The sequence below is a fragment of the Barbatula barbatula genome (genome assembly GCF_947034865.1).
Source record: "Barbatula barbatula genome assembly, chromosome: 7".
In the NCBI taxonomy this organism is placed as follows: domain Eukaryota; kingdom Metazoa; phylum Chordata; class Actinopteri; order Cypriniformes; family Nemacheilidae; genus Barbatula; species Barbatula barbatula.
In genome coordinates this window covers 19,034,924-19,048,141 of record NC_136770.1, presented here as the reverse complement: position 1 = coordinate 19,048,141, position 13,218 = coordinate 19,034,924, and the positions used below count along the sequence as shown (strand labels likewise).

The following is a 13,218-nucleotide window of genomic DNA, read 5'->3' as shown; positions in this document are numbered from 1 at the left end:
ATTTTCAATAACATATGTATGCATATGGTCAATGAATGAACAGGTTGGTTTTTCCAGACCGTGTTTCAGCAGGTTCAAACAGTAGAGGGCGCAATGTTACAACATAAAGTGGCACATTTCACGCTTTTCAGTATTCTGCTTTTATAAAGAAATGAATGACGACAGTTATGGTAAATAAAATAAAGGACCAACCAACTCTGTGTTTTCTTATTAGTGTATAAAAGTAGTAATAAATCGCTAAAACTAATGTGGTCTGTGACAAAATATATTACATCTATCCTCACCTCCCTCAGGCCCATGATGACTGACATTTTTCAAAAGCTACTTTTACTTTACATTTATGCATTTCACAGATAAGTTTAAGGGAATATAGTTTTAACGCCTGGTTTATAGGTTAGGACTGTTCACTTCACACATCAGACAATCTAAACACATGTATCACGTTTCAAAGATAAACAGATATTTCACTAACAATAGCCAGGTTTCATTTACTCGATTGAAAATACGCCCAATGGAAACACGTCAATATCGCGAACACTCCCATGACAGTTCTCTCGCTCGCAAGAGGTGTTTTTTCAGGCAATACGATAAAAGCATATTTCGCAAAATTGCAATGGAAACATCTTTTGTCGTATTTCCAAGTCACGTGGCGTATAAAAAAGTCACATGACCATTCGCGTTGTTTTGGGAGAACATTTGGAAAGACGCATGCGGTGTAAGTACCGGCTTCGGATCAAATAGGTTAAGAACCCGTGCTGTGACATATCTATGGAAACATAGTCATTTATCTTTGCTCTTTCATCATGGGTGGCATTATGCACTTATGTTTGTTCAGCTGAGAATAGTATAACATCTTTGTTCTAGCTAGACCACATTACTGTAAAGTTGCAAGTAAAATCTAATTTTTGTGTAGAAATATATATTATAGTCCATTTCAGTCTTTTCACTATGACCATGTTTATTAGACCCTGTGAATTTTATCATTCTCAAGCAGTCATGTATGGTATTTCATCATGTGCTTTATTTAAAAGTAAATTTTATTTAAAAAATCTTAACAGCAATATACATACTAAAACATCAAACACATGACACCCTATTGCTACGATACCATTACATATGTGCCACAGACCTTTGTCATACCACTTAAAATACAATATATTGATTATAATACTACTGCAATATAAATTCTTGTTGCACAAATGTCATCATGTACACACACACGCACACACACAAACACCTGGAATAGACATACATCATAGCAGAAACATACACTGAACAAACAAACCATAATTGTAGCATGCATATGTTGATTTTAACAATACTTGTATATAATCTGACCTTATTTGTTTTCTTTTATTTTACACTTCTTTGAACAACATTTCCCCCAGAATGAACATACAGCACTGTTCATGCATTTCTAGTTGTACTAAAGTTTGTACTACACCCAACTTAAGCTATGTTTGGACATCCTAACTTTGCAAGGACAGGTTCAAAATTGCACCAAGATGGGGCACCCTAAAATCCAACAGAAGTGCAATCTCACTGACACAATCTAAGGAGACCATACTGGCTTGCAATTTGTATGGTTTTAACAGGCCCCATTAACAGATGACTGGGCAGCTTTTATGTCTTTAAAGTATTACCTTTAGGAAGATTTGCAGGAGTGCTCCTTGTTGGTTTGGGTATAACAACAATAATGTGACTGAATACTACAATGACAGGATCATACTAGATCTTATCTTGAAAACATTTTTACATTTTCACTTTTTCAGAAGATGCTCCATTCTTGGATTTATGAATGAAAAGCCAGCAAAAGCGCCCTGGTCCATGGAATCGATCAGACCTTTCTCGCAGTGTGAGAGACGGGGTTTCTCACTTAAAAATTCACGGTCGAAGTTACTGCAGTCATTTGGAGATTTCTGCAATTTGATCAGGTGAAAATTAGCAAACAAAGAAAAACACAAAAGGCTCAAGAAGAACGAGATGGAAAGGAAACGAAAGAACACACCACTTTTGGTTTGAAGGGTGGGTCAATTTCTCTCCTTTCTAGTGCAGACCAATTGACAGTCGCAAAGAACAAGTGGGCTCGTACATCACCCACAATCCCTAATCGGCGTGATGGGTCACGCTCGAGGAACTGTACATAAACACAAGCAAGAAAGAAAGGAGTAAAGAAAACATTTTAATAAGAAATCATCAAATACATGTGACTGTGTGTTTACCCTTTTCAGCATGTCTCTTGTATCCGCTGTGATCCAGTGTGGAAAATTAGGTGTATCCACTCGGATCGATTCAAACAGCTCGTCCTCATCATCGCCGTGGAATGGAGATTGGCCAATAAGCATCTCATACACCAGAACGCCAAAGGACCACCAGTCTACGGAGAACGTGTACTTCTGACCCAGCAGAATCTATGATTTCCCACAAAACATCAAATGTTCAAGTGTTAATAACTGTCAAATGAGACTGTTGTGTACTGTTGGTCAGAGAGTGAACCAATATCAGATTTTATACCTCAGGAGCAATATAATCTGGAGTTCCACAGAACGTTGTTGCCTGATTGTCCCCGAAGATATTCTCCTTGCACATGCCAAAATCAGCTATTTTTATGTGTCCGTTGCCATCTAACATCACATTATCCAGCTTCAAATCCCTGACAAGATGACAGAGCCATAATGTAATACATCAGAAAAATGGCATATTAATTCTTTAAAAAAAGACAGAGGAAATAGAAATAACCCAAACACCTATAAATTATGCCTTTGGAATGGAGGAACTGCAGGCCACACACTATTTCAGCTGCATAGAACCTGATAAGAGAGAAGAACATTTAACACAATTTAGTACATATGTTCATGTGTACATACATACATAAGACTATGAATTCAGCTATATATACTGTATTTAAAGAGAACAATGTTGCAGATTCTTGTCAAAAGGTGGCAACTGTGAAGATTATAAAATATACATAGTTTTGAGTTATTTTAGATGCTTTTATTTGACATATAGTTCCCACAGTAACAATTGTGCTAGTTTAGATAAGTTAAATGTTTCGTACCTTTTAGAATAAGTAAACTATAGAGTACGTTTTGTCAAACTTTTAACTGGTAGTTTGTATATTAACAGTTTGTTTTTGCAGGAGTGACATACGTTGTTCTGAGCAGGTCAAAACGGCCTTTTTCCTGTATATGGAACATCAGGTCTCCACCATTCAGATACTCCATCACAAAGAACAAGTGCTCCTGTTAAACATCCATAAACATAAGATAAACATTTAGTGAATAACGTTTAAAACGTAAATGCTAACAATGACAAAGCCAATATAGTTTATAGCAAATCAAATGATAAATGTGTGCGACACCAACCATTAATTACTTTGTACCAAGTGGTCTGTATTAAGACACCAGGGGCCCATTGTATCAAACTCTCCGTAGATTTCATACTAAAAGTGTACCTACGCACAATAGCTGGCGTACCTATGCCAGAACCTGCTCAAAAATCCCTTTATAAATCCCAGTCAGTGGAAGATTGTGCGTATGTACATCTCCACCCCGTCTTCTCCCCAAAATCAGCATATATGAAGTTTACAACACCTAGTTTTACTATGCATAACCTCATCTCCATATCATTTCCATGCCTATTCCCACCCATGTGACAACATGTGTAACACCGTCAAAGGTACAAGACATTAAGAAAATACGGGATACAAATTAAAAATGGCATTCATGCCATAAGCTAAATATATTATATTGCTAAAAATCATCCAGTGTCATTGTTATGTTTTAGTATAAATATATCAACATATTCATAAAACAAAAATGTAAAAAAAAATATATATATAATACCGATACATTAGAGTACCATCTAATAAGAATGTTGATCTTATTCTTTTCTACTGAGCAAATAGTGTCCCATTTGTTATAAAAATATGAATCAAATTGAATTATGCAGTTTTGCTGATAAGGTGAATAACGTTTAGCTTTTTTAGTGGAAACAGATACTGTATATTTATTGCAGTGTAAATAGAATTGTTGGACTCGATTGGCGTGACATCTAATAAGAGTATTTAAAAAAGGAAACGTGCCACTTTATTCCTTAATTAGTAGCCTATCCTTCAAATACATTTTCTCAGATATATTTCTCATAATGTTGTAAAGATGCCTTCACACAACATCAAACTATGCAGATGCGGTTGTAAAAAACAAAGGGACCGTTCCGACAACCAAATCCATGCAGCAGTTCCCACCATAATATCGAATCAAGTGCGCATCATTGATCTCACTAAAATATTTTTTCATAAATGTTTTTTATTCTTACTTGACTGATATTATATTTCCATGAGGCTTGTGTGACAATAGCATGTCAATTATTAAGCAATTAGTAATGTTTCTCACAATGTTTCTAACAATCCGTAGTCTAATGTTTGTAACTTCACTTCATTGCCTCGAAGAGTCGCCAATGGACAAAAACACAGGCAATGTAGGTACGCCAGACATTAAGTTGGCGTGGAGGAACACACATTCACAAGTTAATTTCACTGTTAGTACATCCGACCATGAGCGTGACAGCTGCCATACGCAAAATTTTTGTGCATACGCAGCGGTGATACATGAGGGCCCTGGTTAATAAAAGGGTGTGGTGGCTGGGGATGTGTTATTTAGCCTTCCTTTGGTTGCATTTGTTAAGAATAAAACTAATGTCATTTTGGTGCCATTTTTCATTGCATTAAAACTAAATCCAAACCACATTTTTAAGGCTTTTGATTAACAAATCCAATTTGTTTTTTAAACCAAGTAGTATTAAGACTGATGGTTATTTTGAAAGCATATTTTACACATTTATTCAGACTGTGTAGATAGTTTCAGGTATATCAAGGTACATTGAATGAAGCAAGCATAAGCAAAATGGTAGGAGAAATTTAGAAAACTGGAAGATTTGTTATGACGTCTTCATCTGAACTCTCGAAGCGCACAACAGAACATCAAAGATGGGCTAATGGAGAAACTGTCCTCAGGACTGTGTTGGTCCATGTGCATTTCCATATTCTGAGACGTCAAGACTATCTGTGTGAGCACTGTGTGTGCTCAAATGTGTGCACGTTGTACCTTGGTCTGAAATGTGGAGTAGAGATGTGTAAGGAACGGATTGTCCCAGGCGAGAGCAAGCACACGTTTTTCTATCATGGTGCACTCAACATCGTCGTCAATCAACACCACGTCTTTCTTCAATGCCTTTACTGCAAACCATTCACTAGAGCCCTTAAACTCAGCTAAAAACACCTAACGGAAAAAATGTTTAAATGCATACATTTTTTTGGGATGATCCTTAGTAAGTCTCATTATGCTTATGAATGCGTTACCTTGCCAAAGCTTCCCTTGCCCAATACTTTATGAAAAATGAAATGATCAGCAGTGATACGTGTTTGGTGGGTGATTCCAGACGGTGGGCGAGGACTCGATCCCTCCCACAGAAGCCCATACGGAGCCCCATCTACAACATAACATTACTGTCAAATTACAGTCACATTAGCAATCACCACTGATGTCAAATGCACTCACCATTGACATCTGGCCCTGGGCTTTTGTTAAAATCCTGGTACACTCCATCCTGGCTGTTGGATTCAGGACGCTTAGTGGATTTCTATGGCAACACACATTCATGTTTAATGTCGTTACGTGCATATATTACACGATACCAGAAAACATGCATGTCTACACACCTGACTGACTTGATTTAGAGCCTCTGCCAATAGTTTCTGGTTGATGCCACACAGGTTGGCCACTTTAATTTGACACTTATGATGGACATTCATGGAACAGTCTGAGAGAGAGAAGACAATTATATAATGCAAAGTATACAACCAGGGACCAAAATAAACACTTCATTAATCCAAGCACTCTGTATAAAAGCATACAGTCTGTACATTTTGTCTGTGTTGGATTTACTTACCTTCACATTTGAGGCCCTGTTTGACAAGACCCCACAGCAAACTCCCACAATGGTCACAAAAGGTGGGACTCATGTAATTGTAAGTCTTAAACCGATGTGGCATGTCAATCTTAAACCGCTCTTTCTGAAACTGTGTACACAGACAGACTTTAAATTATTTGTATTAACATAAAACACTCGTACACATCATGTAGTACATACCACAGTTTCTCGACTATTCGCTGCTGAGCCTGTGCACCTTCCCATAATTTTATCAATGCACTTCTTGTGAATCGCTGCATTGCATTCTGGGAGAGAAAAAATATATTATTGAGCTTTGTATATTTACACCATTAAATTGTTTTAGAAACAGCATTTAACCTCTGAAAAGCCTTTTGAATGTGAAACCCATTCATATATTTTAGGGATTCAACAATATAAAATTCTCACTGTCCGATAAAACAGCTGTTTAAAGTCCTAGGTACGATATTTATTGCAACATTAAACGACAAATGATGACCTGGAAACGTCCCATAAGCATCCTCTTTTCTTTATCCTCTTATCATAAGTTGAGTTATAGTACGAGATAATAATTGCACCAGATAGACCTTGACAAAGGTCAAATCTAACATTTTTCTAGCATTCTCTATGTTAGGCCCGGAAGACATATCATTTCATACAGTCATGTGACCAATATTGAGACAATTCTACTATTGCGATAACACGATATTGTTAATACTGATACATGCCTAATATATTTCACATTTTTAGAAACAAAATATGTTATTATGCATGTGTATGTCTATATTTAGGAAGACGGCAAAAATATACGTACCTCTACACTTGTAACCTTGCTTATTGAGACCCCTGTGGAGCAAACGGCAATTTTAGAAAATACATAGAAAATGATAGTTTGGGAAGATCTGCCATTAAGATCAAATCTGGAAAAAAAAACAGAATTATGTGAAGTGTAAACAAAGTCTTTAAGGACTGACCAAACGAACTCTCGGCAGACAGAGCAGAAGGTGGGCTGTCTGAAGAAGGTTGCGATGAACTCATGGTTTTTGATTATGTGAATCTTAGCTTGTTTAATAGCTCCACGACGCCGATTAATAGTCGGTACCTCTTCTACCACCATTGACTGCCGACTTTCTGATGGTGACAAAGACAGAGAAAAAGTCTTGACTTCATGCTTTGTTTGCAAAACACTTCAGGTGTAACACATCTGCATAATAACTAAAAAATGCTAAATCTGCCGTGAAGACCTATGAAAAACAAATATGAAGACAAATGGAGAGAATAGATTAAAAAACACTGTGATGCAGAAAATAGCTGCTCGGACATGTTCACAGAAATACAGTCCAATGCACAAAAGTCTATAAGGGGCCAAATATAATGTATTCAAACACACCCACTCACAACAAACACGTGATCAGATAAGAACGGCTCCTCCCATAGCTTAGGGGTATGAGTGTGACTCAAGCAGAAGTTGAAATGGGTAGTGTACATAAATCATAGGGGTGTCAATGCGGTAAATGCCATTGAGGTGTCATTACTGAACCATTAACTGGGGGCAAATGTACTGAACTGATATAACACCAGATCCAAGTAAATTTAAGAGCTGGGTCTTTACAAATTCCTTGATGACAATATGCACTGGTCCGACCAATTAAACCAAATGTTTGAACTACTTTTCTAGCCTTAGGCTAGTCTTAAATGTGGAGTAGATATGTAAATATGTAAACAATGCAGCTTATCCTATGGTGATAACCGGTCGTAGTGTAAATTTAGGTTTTGTTGCAGATTTGTATTGTAAATGCAAAGAGTCACTGAGCACAAAAAGCTTATTGCTATGATGTGCGGGTTAACAGTCCCAAAAACGGATAGTAGGTTCTAGAACGACTGAGAACATAACTTGAAATCCCTGCTCAAAAAGAGTGAGAATGTGTGGTTGCTCCTTACCCAATTCTGTATCCTCCATAAAGAATTGTACAGACATCATAACCTTCCCAGAAGGCTGCAAATCAACCTGAAAATTTATTGAGAGGTTTATGCACATGCACAACTGCAAAGTCCACACACACTGACACGGACTCCGGTATACATACCCAAAATTCTGCAGAACCGTTAGCCTTTTTGCATCGCTCTGCCAAAACGGACACACCCACTGTGACTTCAGCTAAAGGTTCCTCTGCAGTTCTCATGAGCAGCACTTGTATGACACGTCCCTCATAAATATGTGCATCAAAAGGCGATCGCCAGGTAGGATACATGGTGGGCTTCTTCTGGATCAACGTTTTTCCTCGCTCTTCAACGGAAAGAGCGAAACGTAGAAGTCAGCAAGCATAACCTTAATCTAATCCTAAAACTGACAGCAGTGTAATATACGCTGTTTATGAACATAGTCATGCACTTGAAACTCTCACATCATACACACTCTCACCCACACTCATACGCACTTACCGGTGCTCAGAGCTTCCTTCATTTTTACAGCGCAGAAAGGTGACTCAGCTATTTGTGAAAATGTCCCAAGATCATAGGCTTTAAACACAATTCTCAAGAAAGGGGCCATGGCAACCCCTCATACACTACCTAAAAAAAAAGACACAGAAAAACAAATCTTTAGCTTCAGTGATGCAATAGGTTCAATAACAAAGCAAAATGTAAGCACTACTGCATAATGCACTGAGAAATAATAATAATAGTACTGGTTTGTCTCTTATGCTTATGTTTTTGGTAAAAATTCAGGAATTGTCCATAAAGCCTTTGGGTCACATTTAAAAGAATTCAGGACTAAACTTAACTTATGTGGATCACAAAGTGAACTATAGTGGGTGTCAACAAACCAGTTCGCTTTGCAGTCACACAGTCTCTGGCTTTTGAACTATTTTGGTCCATTTTAGTTGTAAATGGGTCTTTTATTGGTGTAATATTAAATCTATTAAAATATATTAATATTATGTTGAAAGCCAGAGCACTTTGTGCCAACAATAATGATTATGCTAATGTTCTGAGGTGCTCTTGGTTCAGGTCACTTTATGTCAAAATTAATGTGAACTGCTGCCCCTTCAGATGTGTCCACATTTGTTTTTTATCTATACTGTCAATACAAGTAATTCCATTTAACTGCATATTGCTTCTGTTCTTCTGAAACCCTGTATCACCATATTTTTATTTTAATAATAAATAATTATTATTAGTCACCCCTTGTTTGTCACCGGGTTTTGCAAATATCTAACCAATAAAAAGTATACAGGTTTAAATCATTTTCCCATTTCCTGAAAAACAGCAAGAAACGTCTGAGTTTTTAGACGGACAGTGACGATATAGAACAATATCTTTCAATAAGTGCATTTTTCAATCATTACTCATCTAATTGCTTTATAATAAGAAGAATGCAAAATATGGGGAATCTCCTATGACCCATATGAGGTTATAGGTTATGCTAATATACGAGTTCATCAGTCTTGTATAACATTAGTGCCCCACCCTCTTGCTACAAAACAAACAATGACTCATGCTCTGCCTGCATTGTAAACTGTCAAAATAAACACACACTCATACATTATTTATTTCCCATTATCTATTCATATTTATTGGCCACACAGGACTTTAAACTGTATTACTACGAAGTATCTAAAAATGAGAGGATCACTCATACAAACATTTCGAACTCTACTTGTTCAAACATGTCCAAAACATGCACTGGAACCATTTAAACAGGCCACGCACCACATTTCAAAAACCTAAATCTGTCCACACGTGCCTAAGTCTGTGCAAGTGTGCAAGAGCCAGCGAATCAGTTGTTTAGAAGACTGTGTCAATAATATAAGCTTGCAGCAAAGTACAAGTCGATTCTGTAACAGCCCATGACATGCCAGAGCCTTTCTGACCCAAATGATTTTACAAACACACAAGGGAGAGATGTGTTGAGTAGGCAGGTGTGGTGCAGACAGACCATCTACATTTCTCAGTTTAGTGTACATATATAACAGAGACGTGTACTTATGCCTAGATTAAATGTTGCATTTAAAAGCTATAGTTCACCCGAAAATTGTAATTCTTTCATTGTTAACTTATACTCATCATGTCATTGCAAACCTGTATGACGTTATTCCTTCCACAGAACACAATATTGTCAAGAATGTTTGTAAACAAATAACATTGGACCTCACCGACTTACATTATACGGACACCAAAAAACAATGACTTTAAGGGGTTTAAAGGTAAGAGCGGATGGTTCACTCCTGCACCCCATCATTAACAACTTTTAACATTACACCTATATGTAATCAGACTATTCATCTGGCACACAATCTTCTTAAGTACCAAAATATCACAGAGATCTGCACTCTTCTGATTTGAGTAAGCAACAAGAGCAATCTTTTTTTTTACCAAAAACAAAATGTCATTAGGCTATGAAATACTTATACTGCAAGAACAAACCCCTGGCAAGCTTAGTTTCTAGCAAGGCCATTCATATTTCTTTAGTTAATATTGGTGTAATTTGAAGCATGTGTATGAAATCCATATTTATGACTGCGTTCTTAGTTTCATTTCTGTCACATACAATATGTAATGTGTGCAGGACAGGAAGGAACTATTGACACACTTAACAGCGTGTAAGAGTTGTTTGGTGTAAACTGTTGAACAGGATGCATGTCTTCACTGCATACATGGCACCACATAGCCACATGGTTGGGTAATGATTGATAGTCTATTGGTGAAATAATGAAACAAAACCCTTTCTGTCCTTCCGTCGTAAACGAAACGTGTTCTCCAAAACTGGAAGCACGCTCAGTCTGTATTGTAGGCTATATTAGATCAATAATATCGATAAGAGGGAACAGCGTCATATGTATTTTAAACCGCTCAATGTCATTACAGTGCTGAGGTTATTTAAGGATTACGAATACTGTAAAGTTCAGTTAAACGTAAAACAAACTTGACTCAAAAACCCATGGGCTGCCTACAAAGACAGCATTTTGAATAGTTATTTTATATAGTTATTGAAAAGTTATCCTCGCGTGCAGCCTTTTGGGACATCCATGCAACTAACAGGATCCGACATATATAATCGGTTGCCATTTAAACAACGGTAGAGTTGTAAATAGAGTAAATAGAGTTGTCCATTTTAGTTTTTTCAGGGTAGGAAAAAAAGGTTTTTCAAACTACACGTCAATACTACTTTGTCAAGGTCCAGTAGGCACTAGGCTACACAAGCAGTTCTCGACAGTGTGCAAGTCATTCTGAAACTTTGCACAGCGCCCCAACTTCAAATATCATTACCAAAACGTTTTCAACAAACATGCGGTAACGTTAAACGAAACACTCCCAGCCCTCTATACACACTAAAACACCGCATTCTGTCGAGCGGCTGGTCCAATAACGTAGCAACAGACATCTTTCCGCATCAAACAAAAACCGCAAGCAAGATAGCGAGAAAACACTCAAAAACGCCCCATTGATAAAGATACCGAAGAAAAGCTTGATAAAAACTCACCTCTCCTACGAAGAAATTGAGTTTTACCGAGCCGCCTGATTTCTTCTGTGATTGAGCAGTTTGAGGAAGTACACCGCGCTCTTGGAGTTTCCAGTAAGTAGGGCGGAGTGACGTCGCACAGGTGCTCTCCTTTCTTAGAATGAGCTCTCTTCCCTCACGCGCGCTGCGCGCTCACGAAGATGCACCTCTAATATCCAAGTTCGCTGAATAGAGGATACGTGTGCTTATTTGCGGATCTTTTATTTTAGCGCGTTTGGGACGCGTGAAGGGCGCCTTCTCTCAGATGCCCCTGTATTGATGTCAAGCCAGCGTTATTAACACAGCTGGTCACACACATGTGGAGAGAGACACAGTGATGGGGGTGGCCCAAGATTTAGATGGTTTATTCAGAGGTGTTGAGATGAGAAACAGACCCTGTGTCTGGATTCAGTATTGTGGTTATGGAATGTTATCTACACTGGAGGGCATGCAACTGTGGATATTAAGGAGGCGTGATCTATAGACCCTAATGTAGAGTGTTCCTGCGAGTATGTGGTCTTGTCCTGCTTTTGGTCCGCAGTGCTGTGGAGTGAATGTCCTAGATTTAAGTGAGTGGGTGAGATGTAAAATAGGCGAGAAACAACAGTATGTTGCGGAGCCTACTTAATGTGTGTGCAGATATCTGGTGCAGGCTGGTGGTTGTGAGGGGGTTGTTTCGCTACCCCTTGACTTCATGTGATGCCTGTCAGAGGGCAAACCTACACAGTTTAACGGTGTATGTAATAACTGTCCCCATTAAATAACTGCTGACTGTTCGTGTGAAAAAATACAGATATGTATATCTATAGATAAGGCATATGGAAATTAGTTGTAACGCACTAGAAGTAGTTTAGAGAGCCACACGCACACACACACACACACTCTCTCTCACACATGCCCACCATGTAAACAGATGTCTGTCAGATAAGTGATGTTTTATATACAAGTTACCACCAGTAGTGAACAAAACAGACACCACATTTCTTTCGCACCTCACCAAAAAGCAATGATAGATGAAAAATAAATGGTTTCTTATGAAAGGGTATGTATTATTAAAATACTGGAAATCTAAAGAGAGAATTAATATCTTTTCATTGGAATCTTTTTATTTCTTGTGTATTAGTAGTCTGGCAATTGATCAGATCAAGGGGCAGTACACCTACCAAGTACAGTGTTCAACAGTTGAGAAAGTTGCATGATATTAGCATTCAGACTCGATGTACTATCATGGCATATACTTTTTATTACTCAAAGGTCACTGACTGCAGTTGTAATGCGTAAGATTAGAACTGGTACTCTCAGCTGAGACGGGTTTCTCCCTGGCCACTGTGCTGTGTGGGCTTGCTCGCTCAGCGGAAGACTGCCGATATTATATTAGCTTATGCAAATTCATCATCGTTGCTTTTATTCGGAAGGTGTTCTCTGTTTGTCCTTCATACACTAGTTTTCTTTATGTAAAGCTGCTTTGAAACATTGTAAAAAGGGGTATATAAATGAACTTCACTTGAGCTGACCCTTTATGTCTTCAGAGACCAATAAGAGACTTACAGATTGAGAACAGACTGTCAAGTTACCTGGGGGGGAACGAAAAAAGAAAAGATTTTACTGCTTTTCATCTATTGTAGGAAAGTTATAAATCTTTGCCCCTCCCTCCCTCTCTCTCAACTTTCTCTGCTGCAATGCAGAGGAACATAAGACATTTTAAAAACCAAAAAGTGACATGACAATGTCACTGTGACCAGGCCACACAAAAACATTTCTGTGTCACA

At 37.9% G+C, this 13,218-nt stretch overlaps 1 protein-coding gene across 1 annotated transcript; it reads right to left on the bottom strand.

The window, feature by feature from the left end:
• Positions 1-936: 936 nt before the first annotated feature.
• Positions 937-11,785, bottom strand: prkcda (protein kinase C, delta a). The gene is made up of 18 exons (XM_079460711.1): positions 11,432-11,785; positions 8,392-8,520; positions 8,037-8,236; positions 7,891-7,957; positions 6,924-7,080; positions 6,764-6,795; positions 6,151-6,236; positions 5,950-6,079; positions 5,720-5,820; positions 5,559-5,640; positions 5,360-5,490; positions 5,106-5,279; positions 3,151-3,242; positions 2,748-2,810; positions 2,515-2,653; positions 2,223-2,411; positions 2,009-2,137; positions 937-1,919 (listed from the first exon to the last, which is right to left on the bottom strand). The coding sequence occupies exons 2-18, from the start codon at positions 8,498-8,500 to the stop codon at positions 1,761-1,763; spliced, it is 2,040 nt and encodes a 679-aa protein (XP_079316837.1). The 5' UTR covers positions 8,501-8,520; positions 11,432-11,785; the 3' UTR covers positions 937-1,760.
• Positions 11,786-13,218: the final 1,433 nt, after the last annotated feature.